Raw genomic sequence first — 22488 nt, forward strand, 5'->3', positions numbered from 1 at the left:
ATAATTTTGTTTTATATAGAGTTGCTATTGCATTTAAATTTTATATAGTTTATTAGATAATAAAAATAAATAAAACACTGTACAATACTATATAAAAACAGTTTGGAAAATTGGAAAATTGGTTGTCGAAGTATATATAAAAATTAATTCTAAACGAAGAGAATGTCGAAATATTTTGAATAAAAGCTCAAAAGCAACATTTAAAAAAATAAAAAACATTTAAAATATTTTAGACAACTAGAACAGAAATAATAAAACTTTCATTCTTTCTATTTTACTCAAAAGTTCTTTTTATTTTACTCAAAAGTTTTTTCTGCTCATCGAGTCAAATATTTCTTGATTCAACAACATAAACACATTATTTTCAATTCCTTTTGTTTGCAGCTCGCTATTTTCTTTTAGATAATTTTAATATTTCAATGAGGCGTAACAAATAGCCTTTACTATTTTATTAATGATTTCTACTTGATGAACATTTAATTTGTTAGATATAATGAAATCTTTGATAGTTCACAAAAGACGAGTGACTTTTTTTTATGTGTTCACTAAACATATTACTGTTTATACTGAAACTCCTCTCAATCTAACGTAAAAATCAGCAACAAAACTTTTGATAAAACCTTGTTTTTTGTACCAACTTCAATGGTTTCAAAATTGATATAAACGATTTTCAATGCGACAATTTTTTATTGCTTGTGAAAAATTAGATGAACTTTGTTATGAAATCGAAGCCCAATAAGAAAAACTACGTTGAAACAACGTTCTCACAACGTCTTCCGTATCGTTAGAAAGACGTTGGTATGATGTTATAAATGAAACACCGGAAAAATGCCATTTTGCTTATGTTATTGCAACGATGTAAAAATGACGTTGTAACAACGTTACATTTGAGCTAAATGACGTCGGAATGACGTTAGAGCAACATTAAATATAAGAAAAAAGACGTTAAAAAGACGTTAGGCAAGCGTTATATTTTGACTGAAATGACATTAAGACAATGTCTATTCTATCGTTGTTCAGACGTTGGAATAATAACAGAAATATTGTCGTCAAAATAACGTTGGCCTAAACATAGGCCAACGTTATTTTGACGACGTTGGCCAAACGTTTTTCTAACATTTTCACAATGTTATTTATATACTGCAAAGAACAATATAGCACAATTTTACACTGTACAACATCGCGCTGCGAAGTTCTTTTTTCTTTTTATTTATTAAGGTCATACATGTTAATTAATTAGTCTAGGCAAATAACTGAATACGAAAATTAAAGGATTAAAATTTTTTTACCACATTTACCTTTCCTTTTCGGTTAACAGTTATCAGCCATATCCAATTTTTTGACAACTCTCTGTACTGAGGTATGTGAAATACCACATTTTTTTAGCAATTTCACGCTGCGAAAGTGTTTTTTCATTTATCAATGCTTTTATAAATCCAATTTTTGTTGGTGAAAGATCTCCTTTTTTACCCATTACTAGTGATCGACCGAAATTGGAATTTTGCCGAAATTTCGGTTTCGGTTCATTTCGGGTGCGGCATTTCTCAACCGAAACCGAAACCAAAATTTCGGCAAAACTTTTACCGAAATTCAAACCGAAATTTCGGCACAACCGAAATTTTTTAAAAGTAAGAAATAACGTGTTTAAACAATGCTCTTTTGATATTTTTTTATTAAGAGTTAATTTAATGTTATAAATGAAATGATGTAAATTAATAATTAAAAATATAATGTAAAATGTTAACTTGTAAATAATTAAAAAAATTTTTTTTGAAATGTCAACAAAATTTTATAAGTTTTTTATAAAAACGCTACAATGTTTTCAACAAAATTTGTTACAAAAAAAAAACGTTTACATTTTATATGAACGACGTTTATAGAATAAATTATAGAATTAGATTATAAGCGTTTATAATCATAAAATATGCATAACTTTATAAATTAAAAAAATAAATATATTAGATAGCTATATTAATATATTTAATATTTATATTAATATATAATATTTATATATAAAAAATTAATTAAAAATCTGTCAACAAAGTTAAATTTGAAAAAAATTAATTATTATTTTAATAATGCTTTTTGAATTACGGTTTTTGGTTTGAAGTTGAACCGAAATTTCGGTTCAACTTCAAACCAAAATTTCGGTTTGAACCGAAACTTAAAAAACTACCGAAACCGAAATTTCGGTTTCGGTTAAAAGCAAAATTTCAGCCGAAGCCGAAACCGAAACCGAAATTTTCCGATCACTACCCATTACTAAAAAATACAAGATTTTTGAGGTTAGAGTTGTAACATTATCAAAAAAGACCTTTCTGTAATAATAATACTAGAAATTCTTTATTTACAAGTTTAAATTATATTAGTAAAACAAATAAAAACTAAATATTGCACTTACTTCTTCAGAATTCTAAAAAAAAACACGATAAAATAGACAGAGAAAAACAATCACGTGCTTGTAAAGATGACAGTTGAGTAATAGTGTCGTGACAAGATGGCTTCCAGAAATGTCAGGGATGCCAATAGTAAAAAAAAATCTGAAGAAATTAACTTTATACATAATTAACTTCTTATAAATAATACATTTAAAATATATTACATTGCTTTTCAATTGTTAAATTCAACTTGAATAAGAAAATATGAAAAAAATATTGGTGGCACTAATAAATTGTCATGGGACTGTATACAATAATTTAGAGTGAAACTAGTTTGATTTTTACTTTCTTTCCAAATTTTAACCATATCTCAAATAATTCGCGTATTCTTTGTTTGACTCTAAACAAGGAAAATATATGAAGAAACAAAAAGTTAAAAACAAAGCCAATTATAAGCATTTTTAAGAACGAAATAAATAAAATTCGGAATAAATAAATAGAAATACCAAAAATACCAGAAATTGGACTAACTTGCTATTAGATGCTCACCTAAGTTTTTCTGTATATTTTTATATATATATATATATGTATATATATATATATATATATATATATATATATATATATATATATATATATATATATATATATATATATATATATATATATATATATATATATGTATATATATATATATTTATATATATATATATATATATAAACTTAGTTTCTCCGCGCAGTGGCCTTGCTCGGCAAGGTTCGTGTTTCGGAGTTAAAGAGTTGAGAGAAGGTTGCACCACGAATAACGACTAAAAAAAAAAATGAGTATCCTCCTCGACTGTAGTGGCCCCCTCGGGCCTTGGGGAGGTGAATAATCTAAAAAAAAAAAAAAAAAAATATATATATATATATATAAATGTATATATGTGTGTCTTTGTGTATGTGTGTTTGAGATTGACTGAATCTATAAATGTAGGTATAGCTTATATGGTATTATTTATAGCACTTTTCATAAACGACCACTTCTATGCCTTTTATTGTTATTGTTTAAGTATTATTATTATCTCTATAATTGACATTATTATTTTTGTTGTTACTGCTGTAAATTACTACTGTTATTATTATAATTATTATTGTTATTAGCACTGTTTTTACAATGACTATTACTGTATTGTTGTTATTAATTTTATTATTATTGTTAATTTACTATTTAGTTTATATTCTTTTTCAAATCTATGGTTACTATTGGTTACAATGCTATTTGTTGGTCGTCACATTTTTATCAGTTACATAACTGTTTGTGACTGATCCTAGCTTCGTATTAATTTTATTTTATAAAGTGAATTAAATGATTGATTAAAATATTTAAAAATATTTATAGGCTGATTAAATAGGCTGACACAAGTTGTAACAGCAAATGATTTACATTCACTTAAATAAAATGATTTTAAATTATTTGCTGTTTCAAAAGCTGAGTAATAAAATATATTATAATTATATTATTTCTCAATATAATCATCACTCACTCAATTCAATTTAACTCACTTACTTTAACATGTCAACTAAAAAAACAGAAGAATACAAGAAAGACGATATAATAGCCGCATTAACTGATATAAAAGAAAATAAAACATCACTGAGAAAAGCCGCATGAATTCAAACATGGCGTTACAGTCTCAACGCTCAAAGATTGCAAAGACAACAATAATAAAGGCTTCCATAGCTCAGGTACAACAACGGTACTCTCAAATGAAACAGGAAGATTGATGATGCATGCCTTCCAATTACTTGGTGACTGAGGTTAAGATTTAACCTGAAATGAAATCCTAGAGTTTGTATGTTGCTACCTTAAACGCGAAGAACAATTGCACTTATTCAAAAATGGTAAGCCTGGTCAAGACTGGTTTTATGTTTATATGAAAAGATGGTCAAAAGAAATCTCAACAAGAAAAGCAGATTACTTAGCATCTAAAAGAACCGCCTATTGTAAGTCAGAAACAATTGATCGTTATTTTGAATGCGTCGCCAAGCAATATTAACAGACTGGTATAACTTTTGGGTCGCATATGTGGAATTGTGATGAAACAGGTTTTTTGGGTGATCAAGGCAAAGCATCCGTAGTATGTCGAAAAGGGAAAAGACGTGCATTTAAACTTACTGGCAACAATTAAATAATTCATTATATTGTAAACAACTGCTGCAACGCAAAAGAAATTTCGTCCTGACTGGGCAAGAGGTGATCCAGTTGGCACCAAATTTCGATTTCAAAATCAGGTTGGATGGAGCACGATATGTTTATTGAATGGCTGAAAGAAGTATTTAAACCTAAAACTGAGCAAATTGGTGGTATTCATATTTTAGTATTAGATGGGCATAAAACTTACATAGCTTTGGAAGCGGTATTGCTGTGCAAAAAACACCATTTAATCTTAATTTGTTTACCAGAGCATTCTTCACATATTCTACATCCATTGGATAGAGGTGTCTATTGTCATGTCAAACAAGCATGAAACGAAATCACAAATTATTACAAAGACTCAAAATGTAAGAACTTCAATAAACAAAGTTTTCTACCTTTGCTCAAATTGCTGTACGAGAGTAGCAAATGTTTTACACGCTTGCATGCAATTGCTGCTTTCCAGTACACTGGCTTATTTCCACTTAATAAAAACAACATAAATCATAAGGCGTTAGCAATCATAAAAACGTTTAATCTACCTTCATCAACTTGCCGCAGCACCTACTCCAACTACCCACCAATTACCATCTTACTCAATTACACCAGCTTTAAGTTTTGATAGGTATCAAGCATGTGTTGAGCGTTGCAAAAACAGTATCGAGAGAGAGAGTTGAAGCAGTTTTTTCGAACAAGAAATCAATCGCATTTTAAGAAATCGAAGCAGTGCAATATGTCAAAACTTGGCGGAAAATGTGTTACCGAAGAAAATGTGATCGAGTTCCTTAAACAAAAAGATGAAAAAAAAGCAAAAAAGGAAGCTGTGAAATTTGCTAAACTTAACGCAAAGCGTAGACTCTCTATGCCAAGTACTCAAATGCCTGAGCATAACAATGCTGAGCACCCTCAGCAAAACAATAATGAAGAACAAGTACCAGCAGCCGAGCGATTAAAAGTTGCAAAATGTAAAAAGTGTAGATTACAGTTTCACACAGAAATGTTGCAAAGCGAAAATTCGATGTGTCGGGAACGGTTGTGCAAAGAAACATGTTTACCAAAGAAATATGCAGTTGGAACTAAATTTTTTTGTTGCAAAAAATGTAAAAACTTTAATATAGTTTTCTAAATATAAGTTGTGTTTAAAAAAAGAAAAAAAAAAAAGCTAAATTTTAAAATTTTTAATGTTTTCTCAAGTGTGGGGTTTTATCAGAATTTCGCCTAAAACCGCACAATTTTAATTCTTTTACATTTAATATTTTTGATAATTTTATTATTTTATTTTAACATATATATTAGTATTATCTGATGTAGTTTATTTATTACCTATCTAATAAAAAAAAATAAAAATAAAAAATGAAAAATAAAAATGTTATTTAATTTTTATTGATAAGTGTGCGGTTTGATCCGGTTTTACTCTAACTCGACTGTAGAATATAAAGAAATAATGTAATGAATACTATTATTACAGATTTTAATGCCTAAAAACTAGATTAAAAATAACATTTTTATTGATAACGGTTCTTCAACCATTCTAAAATGCACAAGTTTTTTTTGTTTTGTAAAATCAAGTTGTGTTTACGTTGAAATGCTGACGTTGCTTTGATGTCAAAAGTAAAAACGTAAAAAAAAGCAACGTTGTTCCAAAGTCGTTCTAACGTTAATTAGACTAACGTTGGTTTTACATTAAACAGCCAACGTTTTTTCGAACGTCGTTTTAATGTTAACATTAAAGACGTTAAATTATGACGTTTTACCGACGTTTTTCCAACGTTTGATAGACAAACGTTAAAATAACACCGTTTTGACGACGTTGGAACATCGTTGGAATTCAGTTAACTTGCGTCATGATCAAAATCCAACCAAGTTACAACAACGGCTTGACGTTTTTTTCTAACTGGGAGGATAAATCTCGTTAAATAATTTATTACTTTTAACTTTGAATTAACTAAAACAATAAGATAAGAACTTTCTCCCCAACATCTTTACGTTTTAAGTAGTCCATTGTATAAAGGTCCGACCGATTTGTGCGTTTTCGAGTTGATCATCTCGGTAAATATTATTTTCAACGTGGCAGGTTGAGACTCACTGAATGTCAAAGGTCGAGACTCACTGGAGGTTGTAAGAAGATCCAATGACACAGTCCCATCTGTTTTTTGTAACTGATGTGCAATAAAGTGGTCCAATGAGCTTAGATTTGGTGTTTTTAAAGGTAACTGTAGGCGAGTCTTGGGTAAGTGGTGCGAGTTGACGAATAGAAACAGTAGATTTTTATCCGCTGGCATGCTTTGTAAGCGCGTATTGTGGGTTTGCTTCCATTAGGAATACGTCATTTATATCAGGTTTGTATTTCGAATTTTTTAACATGTCTTTTTAATAACACCTTGCCAGGTTACGTGATCCATAACGAGATTGAGTGTCCTGTAGCAGAACGTCTTTGATATGCGAGAAGTTGTTCATGATGAGTTTCATTAATAGTGGTACAGAATAAAAATAACGAATGGAATAGAGAGCATCAGACAAGACATCCTTCAATGTTTAAAATCAAGGTTTTAAGACTAGTTTTATTATTTTCATAACAATGCTATTGTATCGTTCTGCTAGATAATTTCCCTGAGTGTTGAACGGAGCTGTTCTATTCTAATGTTTATTACCTAGCTGAAGGTATAGATCCTTCGAAATCACCGTTTAGTCTTTCAAATGACTGAGTAGCTTTAATAATTTAGGATTTTGGTGGTGAATAGAAAGGTGGTTTGCATTTTTGGCATACTTGACAGTTGCTCGAAACAGATTTTACAACATCTACTGAGAACGGTAGGTTGCAAGAACAAACAAAGGCGGTCATTCTGGTAACACCAGGGTTGAGTAACAAATTGTGTAAAGGCGAAAGAGTAGACAAGCTAATTGACTAAAAGTATCAGGTGCAATATTGTCTATATCTTTTGGGTAAACAATGTCAAAGCTGTATTAAGAAAGCTCACGACGCCATTGAATTTTTTTGTTATACTTGATTTTACTCGTATTATTCTAACTAAATATAAGCTTGAAATGCTTAACAGTTAGTAGATGGCGCCAATGTTGAACAGATTCTATAATAGTAAGTATAATAGTAAGTGCTTCTTTTTCAATAGGGGAATGTTTTATCTCAGATTGATGTCAGGGTTGTCGCGAAAAAAAAAGGAACTGGTCTACCATTTTGATTAAGAACTCCTGCGATAGCTATATCAGACGCACCAGTTTCTAATTCAAATGATTCATTCTCATTAATATAACACACATTAGAGCACTCAATGTCTTTCTTAAGAGTAATAAACCCTGCAGTACATAAAGTGTCTTAAGGAAACAATTTAGCTTTGACTAATAGCGCAATCTTCTTAGAGAAACGAGGGATCAAACGTAAGTAGTACGAAAATAGACTTAATGTTCACTTTTGGGATTTTGTGTCAACAGGTACAGGTAGTTCTGAAGTGGTAGGAGTTGCTCAGTGTCTAGCTTGATTTCTTGATGACAAACTTTGTGGCCAAGAAGATTCAGAGATGAAAAGAGAAAACATATTTTTCTTTCTTGTAAGTTAAATTTTAAGCTTTAGCAGATAAAAAGAAGAGCTTGAGGTTATAGTCAAGTTCTTTTTGTGCCATTTCACAGATTTTTAAATTACCGAGGTAAGAAAAAGTATCAGTTCAGATTCTCGTTAGCAATAAAGTTGTCCATTGTTCTTTATAAATTAGCTACCCCGTTTGTCACACCAAATGGTATATGCGTGAACTGATGTAAGCCTCCATCAGCTTCAAATGCAGTATGCAAGCAATCTTCTTGTTTCTTTGGGATCTGGTGAAAGGTTTATTTTTAATCTATAGTAATAAATTATCAACTTTTATTAATCAATTTTAAAGAATTCTTATTTTTTTCAAAACGTGTATGGCTTCTCGTGCAATAAGTGCGATATCTATATCGACATCTGCTTAACTTGTTTCACCTTAAAAAAAGTATCATTTTTACAAGAAAACTTGCCTTTTCATGTACCATTGTTTAAGCATGCTTTGTTTTTTCAAAATATGTATTGCTCTTGGTGTAATAAGTGCGTTATATAATTTAAAACTAAAAGTTGTTTCAGTATTAGAAAAACAACTTTGCTCAGTTTTTCACCTCGTTGAGGTTTTTTCAACCTAAAATCGTTTTCTTATCAAAATGAAGCTATTTCAAAACTGTATATACTAATTCACCACTATCTACTACGTTATCCAACCAACAACAAACTTCATACTGGTATTATGCTTTTAATACTTGTTACGTGAACGATATTAACAAACTATAAAAACATAAGCAAAACGATAACTATTGGAGAAAAGTAAAGACTAATTGTGATGAAACAGGAGATTTTTTTGTATTTCAAAATCCATATAAACTTGTTATGTATTTTATGATTAATAAAAAAGTTATAAAATATTAAAAATGTTTAAAACATTTTTTTAAAGCAAACCTAGCTAGTAGCTAAGCCTTTTAATATAATAGCTAAATAATTGCTAAAAAAAAAATAGCCAAACAATAGCTAAACCTTTTAATAGCAAACCTATATTAATACAATACTGTTTTGTTTTTATTGCTTAAACATCTAAAAACAAGTTAAAATAAATTCTATAGGCATCAGTTTTAAGCTTCTCCTAATCTTCAATATGATTTAAAAAAAAATCAATAAGCTATTATCAAAATAGAAATTCATTGCGGTATAAAAAATGAAAGTCTTTGATAACATTTAAATTTTAAAATAGAGCATACAGGTATAATACGTATAATTGATGAAATATTATTCATAAATAGCATGCAAATACATGCAATTTTAGTTAAAAATAGCATGCAAAAATATGCAGTTTACTCTAATGTAGACTGGAAACTCTGTAGAAGAGACTTTTGTTAATTTTAAAGATTTGTTTTTTGTAGAATGTAACAGTGCACTGCCAAATTTATGATAACATTGTTATATTATATATATTTAATTTGTTTTCATTATAAAGCATTGTTTATAAATTAAAAAATAATACATAGGCTACAGGCTTGACAGTTATGTATGAGCATTATTAGTCACATAAAAATAATTATAATATTGGTCTAGGTCTTGGAGGTCTTGGAGGTTAACTTTTTGGTATTGAAGTTTTAAGTCTTTGTCTTAGTCTTAAACCCAGATATCTTGGTCTTAGTCTTGGTCCTTTAGTGTCTTGGCTAAATCTATGTATTAGGGTCAGAGGCAATTTTATGAAGAGTGGGAAGGAAAGGGTGTCAACCTCCCCCCTCTACGCACAGACACACACCCTCTCCTTTATAAAATCAAAGAAGTCAATAGTTAAGTTATAATTGCTTTATCAGAAATATAATTGGTAAGTCAGCATATGACACATTCAAGTTGACAAATTTTTAGTTTTGAGGACTTTATAACTTTTTACAAAATTTTATAAGCAAACTGTTTTTTCTCACTGTTTTTTTATAAATGATAATTAATTTTGAAGTTTTTATAAAATCTGGCTTCTTTTGAGATGCAATTTCTTGTTTTGGTGCTTGTAATATACATAAATTTATAAAATATTTAATCATTTTTTTAAATATAAATTTACTTTTTATATGTCACTTTATATAAACTTACTCTTCTACAAAATAATTAATCAAACACAATTTACTTCAAGAACAGAGTTATTGAGTGCAAGATTTGAATTAATTGTAACAAGTATTTTTGTAAGCATTTCATGCTTGCGCATTATAACTTAAATTTAAGGTTTTTATCTGTCAACCATAAACTCAAATTATACTTCACAAAATCAATAACAAAAAATAAAACTTCAGTAAGGTTTTTCAGTAAGGTTTTTCAGTAAGGTTCTTTTTTTGTTTTTAAAACTAAATTAAAAAACTATATTTTTTCTACTCGAAATATACGTAAATATTTTTGAAATGTAAAATTATTTTCAGTCTGGATAATTTGTAAAATTATTTTCAGTCTTTGTTTATTCTAGATTGTTAATAGTTGTAAAAGCAATTGTATTTTTATTTTATTATATACACGTTTGATACGGTTATAGCAACAAGATCTTTTGAATCTTCTTTCAGATGCCAAGTTTATATATTGTTACATTGTTATATTACGATTAATAAAAGTAAACTAAAAAATATATATATATATATATACAAGCTATGTTAAAAATAGAAAAGTTATTTTTAGAAAATTTTATATTTATTTTGTGTTTAGACCGAGTGACAATTGCTCCTTCTACTCAATTTCCAAATGGTATGTACTTTTGAATTCATAAAAGTTTGTTAATTGGTAGAAACTTTTAATTTTTTTAATCTTAGTATCACATAAAGATTATACTAACTATATCAATTATGTTTAAAAAAAAGAAAAAAATTGTATTTAAAATGTTTTTTTTGTGTGTGTGACTAAACTTTGTTCAACTCAAATTCTAAGGTATCTCAAGGTTTTATCCTTGATCCTGTTTTGTTTCTCATTGACTGTCCAAACAACTCTACATATAAAATGGCTCTATTTGTTGACGACTTTACTTTATCCTCCTGTCTTGACAAAAAGTCTTTTCTATTTGATTGCTTTGAACGGCAGTCGATCTTGAATCTGATCTCACTTCTGTAACAGATTAGGACTTGCAGTAGCTTGTGAACTTTAAATCTCAAATTGTTTTCTGTAAATATTGAATTTTTTGTTCAAGATTGGAGTTGTTGTAGAAAAGTAGTGAATTTTTTGTGCCTTTTTAAAAAAGCAGCAAACGTTTTGCCCTTGTTGGTATGCTGAAACTGATTCTGGAATCAGTTTCAGCATATCAAAAAAAATTAACCAATTGTATTAATGGGATACCCTATAAAAAGTCCTTTTGGGATTACACAAAGGGATATTTAGCAAAAAGATACCCTGGTGTACACTCAGAGTGGATCTTTTTCTGGGATTCCATTCTCGAATAAAAGCTGAATACTTTCTTGTGCTCATACTGTAACATAAGGCGCGAATCCATACCATCCTTGAGACGTCTATGAAACACTTATATCTATAATGTATGTTTTTCACTCTAATAATGTAGATCACATGGTAACTACTTATAAAACGAATAATTCTGTTCCCTAACTGACAATTCCTATGCATCACATTTACACACAACACTAGCAGCTGTTCATTAGCACAATTATTAATGACTCTTCTTGACTATTGTTTACTATTCCTGTTTTTATTGACTACATTTTACTACGAATAATTCATCTTCTTAAAAGCTCGTTGTTTTTCACTAGACATCTGTCCTTTTGTACTTCTATCTTACTCTGCTACACTATTTTAAGTTATAAGGCATCTCTAAGGCGTTCACTGCTTGGTCCAGCTTCACTGAAAAGAATTGCGTTTACAAAAGGTCCTTTAAATGAGCCCCGACTGGCAATCAAAGACTTTGTTTATGTGCAACACAACACAGGGCTATCAAATTTTGATGTGAAAAAAATTGCATCAACTCTTACTCAAGTTGTTTCAAATATTATTGTTGAAAAAATCTACAAGTTTGAACAATTGAGCAAGAGCTTGAAAACCATTCAACAAAAACATGGATAAAAGTTGCACATAAAAAGGAGACAAATCCTAACTAAATTTATTTTTCACTGCAAATTCTAACAATTGTTTGTAACCAAAAATCTATTTGATAACTGCATTATAAAACTAGGAGATGGTTGTGACAGCAGTTTTCTAAAAGTAAGCTTTGGAATCATGGAAAAAAATTCTACTTTGTCACTAAAAAAATCAAAAAAAATTATAGCAATGTCAAGAAAATTATGAATCTGTTGAAGCTCAACAACTTCTTTTTGTTCTTCCCGTTGATAAGGAGCTGGCTAATAATTTTTTGCGGTCTTCAAGCACATGTCACATTCAAAAGCACGGTCTGCAAGCATATGCTACATCTACAAGCACATTCTATTGCACACCTGTGCTCAAGTTTTATCTTACACTTTTATGCCATTAACATCTAAAGAGGAAATGTCTAAAAGATTTAACATTTCTTTCCAAAATTCAACGCAAGAAATCTCTCTTTGATCTGTCCTGTGATATAAAAATAACTAATATATTTGGTGTCTACAACCACATTGTACATCTACAAGCACAGTCTACGTGCGCACTTAAACTCACGGTGTGACATTACATAAAAAGATTGTGTAAATTTTGGAACTTTAAGAACTATTGGATTAATCAGGTAGGGACTTTTAGGAAATCAGTGTGGCTGTTGCAAACATCAAGTGAGCAGTTGAGTAAAAAAATTCGCTCCACTCAGTTACCATCTTTTCTGCTATCATCGTTTCTGATGAATATTTTGTACTCTATGATCTTCCATAAATAAAGCTCTATTTATTGATTGGGATTGTAAATATCTATCCAAAAATTTGGACACATTCTCTTGAACGATTAGTTTTACCTCACTTTAGCAGCAGCTATATTTGGTGAACAACTGGCTTGAAATGAGTGCAGGAATCTTTTGAAGAGGATGGATGTCCTGAAGAGATTGGTCCAGCAGCATTCCTTCTCTCCAGCTCTTGCCTTTATTAACACACTAATCAATTTCAATGATGTTTTTAAAGCTTCCTTTAGCAGCCTTGATGATAACTATATTGATAAAACTGAGCATTTCATGATCTTCCTACACACAACTTTAGGATACAACTATCACTCCAAAAGTTTATGCTGTCATCCACCGCATTCAACATTTCATCCAACGCCATAATAGCTCTTTGGGAATTTAATTAAAAAAAAAGCTACTAAAGTGCTCTATTATCTTTACAGTTCGCACTGGTGAAGGTACAAGACAGGCTAGATAGATGCGTCACAGAATTCAACAGCAAAAAAAATTGGTTAAGAATAGAGATGGGAATGAAACCCTTCTTTTAAAGTTTGGGTCCGGTTCGGTTCGTTATATCTAATGTTCGAGTTCGGTTCAATTCGGACTTAAGTGTAGTTCGGTGTCGGTTTGGTTTAGTAACAATTAAAGTTCGGTTTCGGTTCGGTTTGGTATTAACACAATTTTTTTTTATTAGTTTTATTAATAACATTAACTGTGATAAAACACAAGTAAATTAAAGTAATATTCAGTAGTTAAAGTATTGCAAATTATTTGAAATAACTTGCAATTCTTCAGTAATTGCAACTTAAAAAGTTCAAAAAACAAAACGCTGTTGTTAAAGTATGCAAAATATAAAGGCAGTAACTTTTTGAATACAAATAACAGTAGTTTATGCAGCCTGCTGTTGGTCTAGTAACCAGGGCTGCATGTTACATTTGAGAAATATCAGCATTTCTAATGTTTCTGGGTTTAGGCGAGTCCTGCGATCACTCATCATATACTCGTAGAACTTATAGCAGGAATAACCAGCAATATTCTAGCAATCAATTCAATTGTAGGAACCTTATGTTCACGGGCATTGTCTTTTCAGAATTACAATGCGTCACACGCTGTCACGGGCAGTGCCAAGTATTTGTGAAATTCATGTCTTGTGTCATTACTGCCGGCTTGAGACAATGGAATAGCAGTTGTTTTAAAGTTTGCCAGCAAATCTTACAATTCAGGATTAACTAGACTCTTTTTTAAAGGAGGCAGTTGATCTTAATGACTGCATTTACTAAAGCTGTCTACATCTGTACTACCTGAGTCCTTGCTTATCACCTTAGGTGTTGAAGGAGAAATAACTTTGTATACCATACTACGCTTCTTTGAATAAACAAAAATGCGATCTTCTGAATTGACGAAAAACAAGTATTTATAAGAAGGGGAAATAAGTGTTGATAGCTTGCGCAATGGATAAATAATATACTTTTCATTCAAGTTTGTAAAAAAAACTGCCCTCAAATTACGAATACTGTCACTGTCTGAACCTGGCTATGGTCTAAAAAGTTGCTCTAGGTGCTACTTATTGTAAAAAGATCCAAAAACATTTAAAACAACAGGTGTCTTGTACTTGCAACTTTACCGCAAAGATTTACCCTTTAATGGCTTATAGCTAAAAATATAAGAAATTCATTAAGCACTTAATATGATACAGAGGCCATATCCATGGCTAGCGCAAAAAAGTATTTTTTTGGGGGTTTTATAAGCATTTTTTGCTTACTATAAAAAAAAGTTAAAAAAAAAGATGCACCCCCTTAATTGCGGCCCTGTCAACGATAAGGGGGTGTTATCGACGTCGAAACATAAAATTCACTTAAATGGTGAAGTTCTAGATATTATTAGTTCAATGAAACAATATAATCAAACGTAATTTACAAAAGGTCTGATTTACAGCTAACACTAGGTAGTTCTGTTCTTGATGCAGTACACTGTAAAATCATTCCATGTCGCGATTCATGCCCAAAAACGGTTGAGCTTGCTGCAGAGATATCTTGGATAGCACGCTCAACTGCCTGAGAGTGACAGGGTATACCAAAAATGAAATCAAACAGACAGTGTTGAAGTTTTTCACTTTCAATAGCTGCTAGCAACGGTGGTGGTGTGAGGTTAGCTGTAGTCCAGTCAATCATATCAACGTAAGTCAAAGCATTGGCGTTTAGCTTGATACTTGACTTATCAAAAACACGCACAGAAGAACTACACGAAGTACTTCTCAAATTAATTATTTTTTCACAACAGAAATGTCGCACAGAATCATCATTGTCACAAACATCAGAAAGAAGAATGTTTTCGGAGTGGGCAAAGTAGTTGTTGTTCTGCAACACAGGCTCTAATATTTTCCAATCTTCTGCTCCAAGCTCATGACACTGCTTCAGCAAGTAAAAAAAGTTCTTTGCACCATCAGCGCAAGAAGGATGACTCTTGATATTGAACCATGAAGGAGCGTAAACATTTACTATAAAGCGTACAATTTTGTATAGTGATGGGGAACAGACTTCTTTTGACATATACAATCTCAATATTCTGTTGGCTTTTGTCAGCCACCTAGCATGGTTTAAATTTCCTGGCATTGCGTTCTGCAAAGACCTAATTTCATCACTATTTGTATAACCTTGCTGCACTGCTAAGTATGCTCTAAGAAGATATATTTGATCTGTACTTAGACTGTTCTTAACCTCATCATTAATCTCAACCACTTTTCCTAACATAGGTTTAAACTTTAAAATTGGTAAATCCTTGGGGTCAAAGTCTAGCGCACTCATAACTACACCACTGGAACTACTAGGACCTCTTGTACATCCTCCATCAATAGCAGAAATGTATTTCCGAAATGGTAGTTCATTAGCATGCAACAGGCAAACAAGCCATTGCAGTGGTCTTGCAACGCCTTTCTCTAATTTTCGAATCACACCATTTCGTTTGCCTGTATTGGTTACTGTACCGTCACAAACAACTGCTAGTAGCGTACTTGCTGAATTTGTATTTGCAATTATCGATAATATCTCATTTGCGACGTCAACTGCTTTACCTGTTTCTGGCATTACATGATCAATGTAGTTATTGTTTGGAAATGATACAATAACATAATGTTCTTCCTTTATGCTTCTACGTATACAAGACTTCTCAACAAAAGTTAAGTCTTTCTTCCCATCAAATCCAATACAAACTAGTTCTTGCATCTCGGCAGCATGCTTAGAAACTTGTTTCTGCCGCCAAAGACCTCTCTGACGTCTAAGTTTTGCAGGATCTATTGCAGTTTCTGCCGACAATAGCTTCATATCTTTTAGCACTGCATTCACTACAAGACAAGCTTCTCTGTTACTAATCTTGCATCTGTCCAAAGCTTTGCACAACTCCGGATATTGTTTCATGTTTCTGGGTGCTGCAACACCATCATCAGATTCACCACTGGAAATTTCATAATCAAGAACTTCATCACCCATGTTTAGTTGAAGTTCTACGTCCTCACCGCCATCATCATCAGCATCATCACTCGTGTTGTTGTAGATATAATCTATTTTTGTCTTATATTTTATTTTCTGATTGCGCTCAAATTTTAAACGTTTGACTGCTCTCATTTCTTTCTTCTGCAACATACCTGTAGCTTTTATATCTATAGCACCTATATACATTTTCGTTTCAGTTTTTTGGTCCAACCAGAAAGACCATTCTGTTGGAGGTATTTTAGGCGACAGTGGACAAATACATTGTGAATTCTCTTGTATACCGCTGTCAACACATTTACAAGTACATATATCAAATACAGTTTGTAATGATTTCAAACAGTCTTGGTAGTTGATGGATGTCTTCTTAGAACTGGGATATTTAGCAAGATCCTTAACTTTATCAATCAATTTCTTTATACGATTGACTACACTCTTTGTGTCAATTACTGGGATACTCGCAGTGTTGTAGATACTTACAACTTCATGTGCTACAGCTGTCACTCTCTTCTGCATACAATCACATTTATTGTGCTTTAAGTAGTAGTCATACAGTCTGTAAACATCACTAGATGCAGGAAGTTGATTTTTTTTTATAACTGCAGGCTGCCCCAGAACTGAGTGTTTAGTCCCAAGTCTTGTGCTGACGGACGCCATTTATTAATACTCAATACAATGGAAACCAACTTGTCCAAACAATATCATATAACAATTAGAAAAGATTGATTATAAACAACTCATTGAAATAAACCCTGTTGTAGCAAGAATCAATTACCAGTTTTTTTAAACAATCTAAAATATAAAACAGAACATGTTAAACACATATATTACCGTAATACAGGATTTGATGAGGGTAAATTTACGATATGCTAGGATTACTTTTGGTTGAGTTAAGGTAATGTATGATTAATTTATGGTTACTTAGACTTATCTAATCTCATTTCATGTACCAGCGAATGTAATATAAACTAAACGCAGTGAACACTAATAAGAATATGCCTTTATAAAATTGATATACGTTTTCACATTATTTCCACATTTTCAACTACAAGTTGCAAGTACTTACTGAGCTTAAAATTTAAAAAATGTTATGGTCCCTAGATTTTGGACCAATAGAACAACTTTTTATGCTATAGCCACACAAAAAAAAGTATGACCCGCCTTAATATATATATATATATATATATATATATATATATATATATATATATATATATATATATATATATATATATATATATATATATATATATAAATTGTAATTTTACATAATTACAAATATGTACATAATTATGTGATGTATTATGTTATGTATTGTAGACATATCGCGACGTTAGAATTATTTTGTTCTATCTACATTGAGTTATTGATAGTGTTTTGTACTCAAGAATAATGTTTTTCTACTGTATTGCAACCTAAGTTGTAAGTAAAAAAGTTGCGGAGAAAACCCTAAGTTAAAAATAATAATTTAAATGCCGTCTCCTAAAGTCTTTCTTTTTTAAACCGTTTTAACTCAAAACTTAAAAATGTAATGATAGACATTATAATTTTAACGTCGCGTTATGTTTGGTATTGAAGTATGAATTGCAAAATTTTCACTACTATAAATCTCTATTTGGTCTGGCTAGAGTAAGGACAGTTTGTTCGGTTTGGTTTGTTCACAACAATTTCAAAGTTCGGGTTCGGTTTAGTTCGGTAAGATGTAAAGTTCGGGTTTGGTTCAGTTTGGTCGTAGGTTAGGTTCTAGTTCGGTTCGTTCAATTTTGGCTCGGTTCGTTTCCCATCTCTAGTTAAGAACTTTTAAACCATTTTTCTAGATTGTATAGTTCATAAAAAGAGATAAAAGTAATATAATTTAAAAATTACACTTAAACATGTCAGAATTGAAGATTATTGATTTTATAGTTGATTGTTAATTTTGAATTTATGGTTTAATGATTACTTATGTTGTGAAGAAAACTAAAAAAATCTTGAGGCTAACTTTTTTTATACGTTTATCGTTTGCTTATTTAGTACGGTTTCGTACAAAATTTGACATTTGAGTTTTTCTTAAACAATATTCTTTGTAAATGCAATGCATTTTAGTGAAGCTGCATCGAGCAATGAACGCCTTAGAGATTCATAATAAGCTAAAAAGAGTTAAGCAGAGTAAGATAAAAGTACAAAAAGACAGATGTCCAGTGGAAAACAAAGAGCTTCTAAGTAAAAAAATACTAAAAATCTAAGTAAAATGTAGTAGAAATAAACATTAACAATAAATAATAGTCAAGGAAAGTTAGAGTTACTAATTTTTGTGCTATTAAACTGTTGTTAGTGTCGAGCGTAAATGTGATGTATAGATAATGTCAGCGATGGAGCAGGGTTATTCGTATTATAAGTAGTTACTATATGGTCTGTATTATTAGGCTAATGAACATACATTATAGATATATGTGTTTCATAGACGTCTCGAGTATGGTATGGATTCGCGTCTTATGGAACAGTATGAACACAAGAAGACCTCCAGCTTTCGTCCGAGACTGGTTTCCCATAAGAAGTTCCACTCTGGGTTTACGCAAGGGTATCTTTTTGATAAGGTATCCCATTAGGTTATACCATAAGAACTATTCTCAGAGTATCCGATTAAGACAATTGCCACAGACTTCTGCATTGACACTGAGACTAGAGGATACGTAGTGGGGTTCAGTACAACTTGCATTAAATTGTAAGTAATTTTTGAAATGAGTTTAAGTAAGTGCAGTGGTTTGTCGCAGAACAACGAGGGTCAGTGAGAGTTGTGAACTGTTTTATATTCGTATAGCTGTGTATGTTACGTAAATAGTCAATGTAGTGTAATGTAAATGCATATTGTGTGCATACTGTAGTAGCATGTCATATCAGTATGAGTTAGAAGTACAAAAGTGATTAAAAGTCATTAAAATCCGGTGTAACGTTAATCTGTTGTGTGGCTTATTTTATGTTAAATTATATTCATAGTGACTAGTGTCTTTTGTATGAGTTTTTAGTACCAAAATATTGTTTGTCGTTAGAAGTTGGTTATAAAAATTAAGTAATGCAATATCTGGTAGTAATGTGAAATTCGTGCTTAAAAACTTTTTATTAGAAATTTCCTAATGTTTTAACAGTGTGAAAACAATAAATTCACAATAACATGTGTTTATATTTAGTAATTAAGTGGTATTACTTATCTTTTATAAAGGGATGTGTATCTTACAGAGCTAGATAAAGCTTTACATAAAGCTTCGAACTTGATCGCTGTTATGTTTGCAGATGACACAACCTCTTTTTATCTGATAACAATATTAAAATAAACAAGCTTTCACTTTATGTTAAAAAACTAATTGGATACTTTTTCATCCAGCTTCTAAAAATAAACTTCTGCCTTGCAATTTACCATTACTTTTTATTGACAAAGTTCTAATAAAAAGAGTAATTAATACAAACTTTTTGAGTATCTATATCAATGAAAACCTTAATTGGAAATATCACATAGAATTCTTGTGTAATAAAGTTGCTAAAAGAATAGGAATATTGTATAAAGCTAGAAGTGTTTTAAATAAACGTAATCTAACTCAATTATATTACTCCTTCATCCATTGTCATTTAAACTATGCAACTTAAATTTTTCTTCTGCTTTATACACTTGATCATGTTTGACTTTTATGAGATTTTTAAATTTTAAAGAACGCGAATACTAAAAGAAGACCTAATGGTCTTCTTTGAGTATCCGCGTTCTTTATTTATTTTTTATTTTTTTATTTTTACGATATATTCACTTGTATTTTTCTCTTGTATATTTGTATTTGTATCTTAAGTATTGGAAAAAATATTGGAACAAAACAAAACAAAAACAAAAAAAAAGAGAAACAAAAATATTGAGGACCGTTTCGAAAAAAAAAAAAAAAAAAAAATTAAAAAAAAAAATATATTTAAAGAGAAAATATTATGAATTTCGAAATCACTATAAAAATCTGATTCTTTTGCAAGGCGAAGCAGGTTGATATACTTTTGAAGAAAAATACCAACTAATATTTGAAACTCAGTGTGTAATCAAGGGTATAGTGGGTGAACTTTTTCAAAAAGTAAATAAAACCAATGACATTTCAGTTACTTTCAAACCAAGTTCATCTATTTTTTATATAGAAAACTGAAGATATAAAAAATGTAAACAAATTTAAAACCTTAATGACCATGTAAAGTTTAAACCTACCTCAATTTGAGGGGCTTTCAAGTTTTACATGGTCATAATTTTTGAACGCTGAGAGATAATCCTATGAAACTTAAAATTTATTGATGAATATAAGTCGAGTTGAGAATAGTACAAAAAAATATTTTATTAACTTGTTACTCCTCACGTTTGGGGTGGGGTGGAGGATGAAGTAAAAGAGATTTTTGTTCCTAGCCTCCAACATCGCTATTTTTTCCAAAGCCTCATTATTTATAAGTATAAACATACAATTGTTTGGAGTTTGCTCTAAGTCTGGAAGTTAGCTATCTCAAGCATCAAAAAATTCTGGATCCGTCACCGAATATGTAATCTAAATTTCTTCTTGCTCACCGTATTTCATATTGAAACAAAGTGAATTTAATCAATACCAAAAAGCGCGACAACAGTTTCTCTGGTAGAAATCAAAAGTTGGGCTCAACGAAAAATAAGCAACAAAAAAATACGATTCGCGCGAAACAATTCGCTTCGTAGAAATCCGCATTTAAGACGTATTTCAAACTAGTCTTGTTTACCTTTCAAAATGATCGCGTAATCGCTTTAAAATTTAAACAAAAATTGAAGTTGCCTAGTGGGTACAAGACGTGTTTATAACGTCTATAACGCATTAATACATATTATAGACGTTTAAATTACATCTTGTGTTCACTGGGTGAAATTTTTAGTGGAAGAAAAATGCATCAATTTTAAAAGAAAAAGTACCTTTTCATTTCTCGATTTTAAAGCATGCTTTTTTTTTCAAAATATATATTGCTCCTGGTGCAATAAGTGCGTTATCTAATTTAAAATTAAAAGTTGTTTTAGTATTAGAAAAACGACTTTGCTCAGTTTTCCAACTAATTGAGGTTTTTTCAACCTAAAATTGTTTTCATATCAAAATGAAGTTATTTCAAAATTCTATATACTAATTCACTATTATCTACTACGTTATCCAACCAACAACAAACTTCCCTCGTGGCAAGTAATATTGGCGCAATGTTGGCGCAATATTTATATCGAGATTGGCTAAATATTGCTGTAAATATTGTGCCAATATAAAATGTCCACATTTTGATATATATATCTAATATTGTTTTACAATATTGGGTATATATTGTAAAACAATATATAGCCAATATTGGCTACATATAGACCACAAAATTGCGCCAATATTGCATTTTCATTTAATATCGCTTCAATAATTCCAGTTTTAGATTTTTTATAGAGCTAATTAACATTATATACATATATAATATATATATATATATATATATATATATATATATATATATATATATATATATATATATATATATATATATATATATATATATATATATATATATATATATATATATTTAATGCTAAAATCTATTTAAATTACTTATTAAATTAGGGATTACGCTATAAAAAAGAAAAAAAAAATTTTCTAAGACTTTATCTATCAAATTAATTAACAACATCAAAGCTGCTATTGTCAGTCATTAATGGCTCAGTATGATTAGAGACTGATCGACTTCTACGACCTCCATCCCAGTCTCCAGAAGTTGCAAGACAGGATCCGATTCGTTCACGTAACTGCTTTTCCGTTGTTTCTGGAAACTTCCGTCTGATAGCAACTAAATGTTTTAAAAATATAATTGAATTGGTTAACAAATTTTTTTAAAGTAAAAGTTGTAACTAATTAACTTCTGTAATTAATTAATCTTACGCATAGATCGTGAATCGCATTTCACGAAAATGAGCAACTTATTGCTCATTTCATGAAACAGTTAGCGCAGTTGCGCGGATTGTGAAATCTTGATTTTTTATTGTTTATTTTAATACATACTCTTTATTTTAATACATACTCTATATAATATATGTTTTATAAATTAATAGACTG

The 22488-nt window shown here is 30.3% G+C and overlaps 1 protein-coding gene across 5 annotated transcripts in view; it reads left to right on the top strand.

Moving 5' to 3' along the window:
* The window catches only part of LOC105848477 (uncharacterized), a 190151-nt gene that overhangs the window by 20026 nt on the left and 147637 nt on the right, over window positions 1-22488 (top strand). For all 5 annotated transcript variants that reach the window (XM_065804192.1, XM_065804194.1, XM_065804191.1 and 2 more), the window contains exon 4: window positions 10784-10822. In XM_065804192.1, coding sequence (XP_065660264.1) covers window positions 10784-10822 — 39 coding nt within the window. The remainder of the gene's footprint in view (window positions 1-10783; window positions 10823-22488) is intronic.

This window comes from Hydra vulgaris, chromosome 08 (genome assembly GCF_038396675.1).
Source record: "Hydra vulgaris chromosome 08, alternate assembly HydraT2T_AEP".
Taxonomy (NCBI): Eukaryota; Metazoa; Cnidaria; class Hydrozoa; order Anthoathecata; family Hydridae; genus Hydra; species Hydra vulgaris.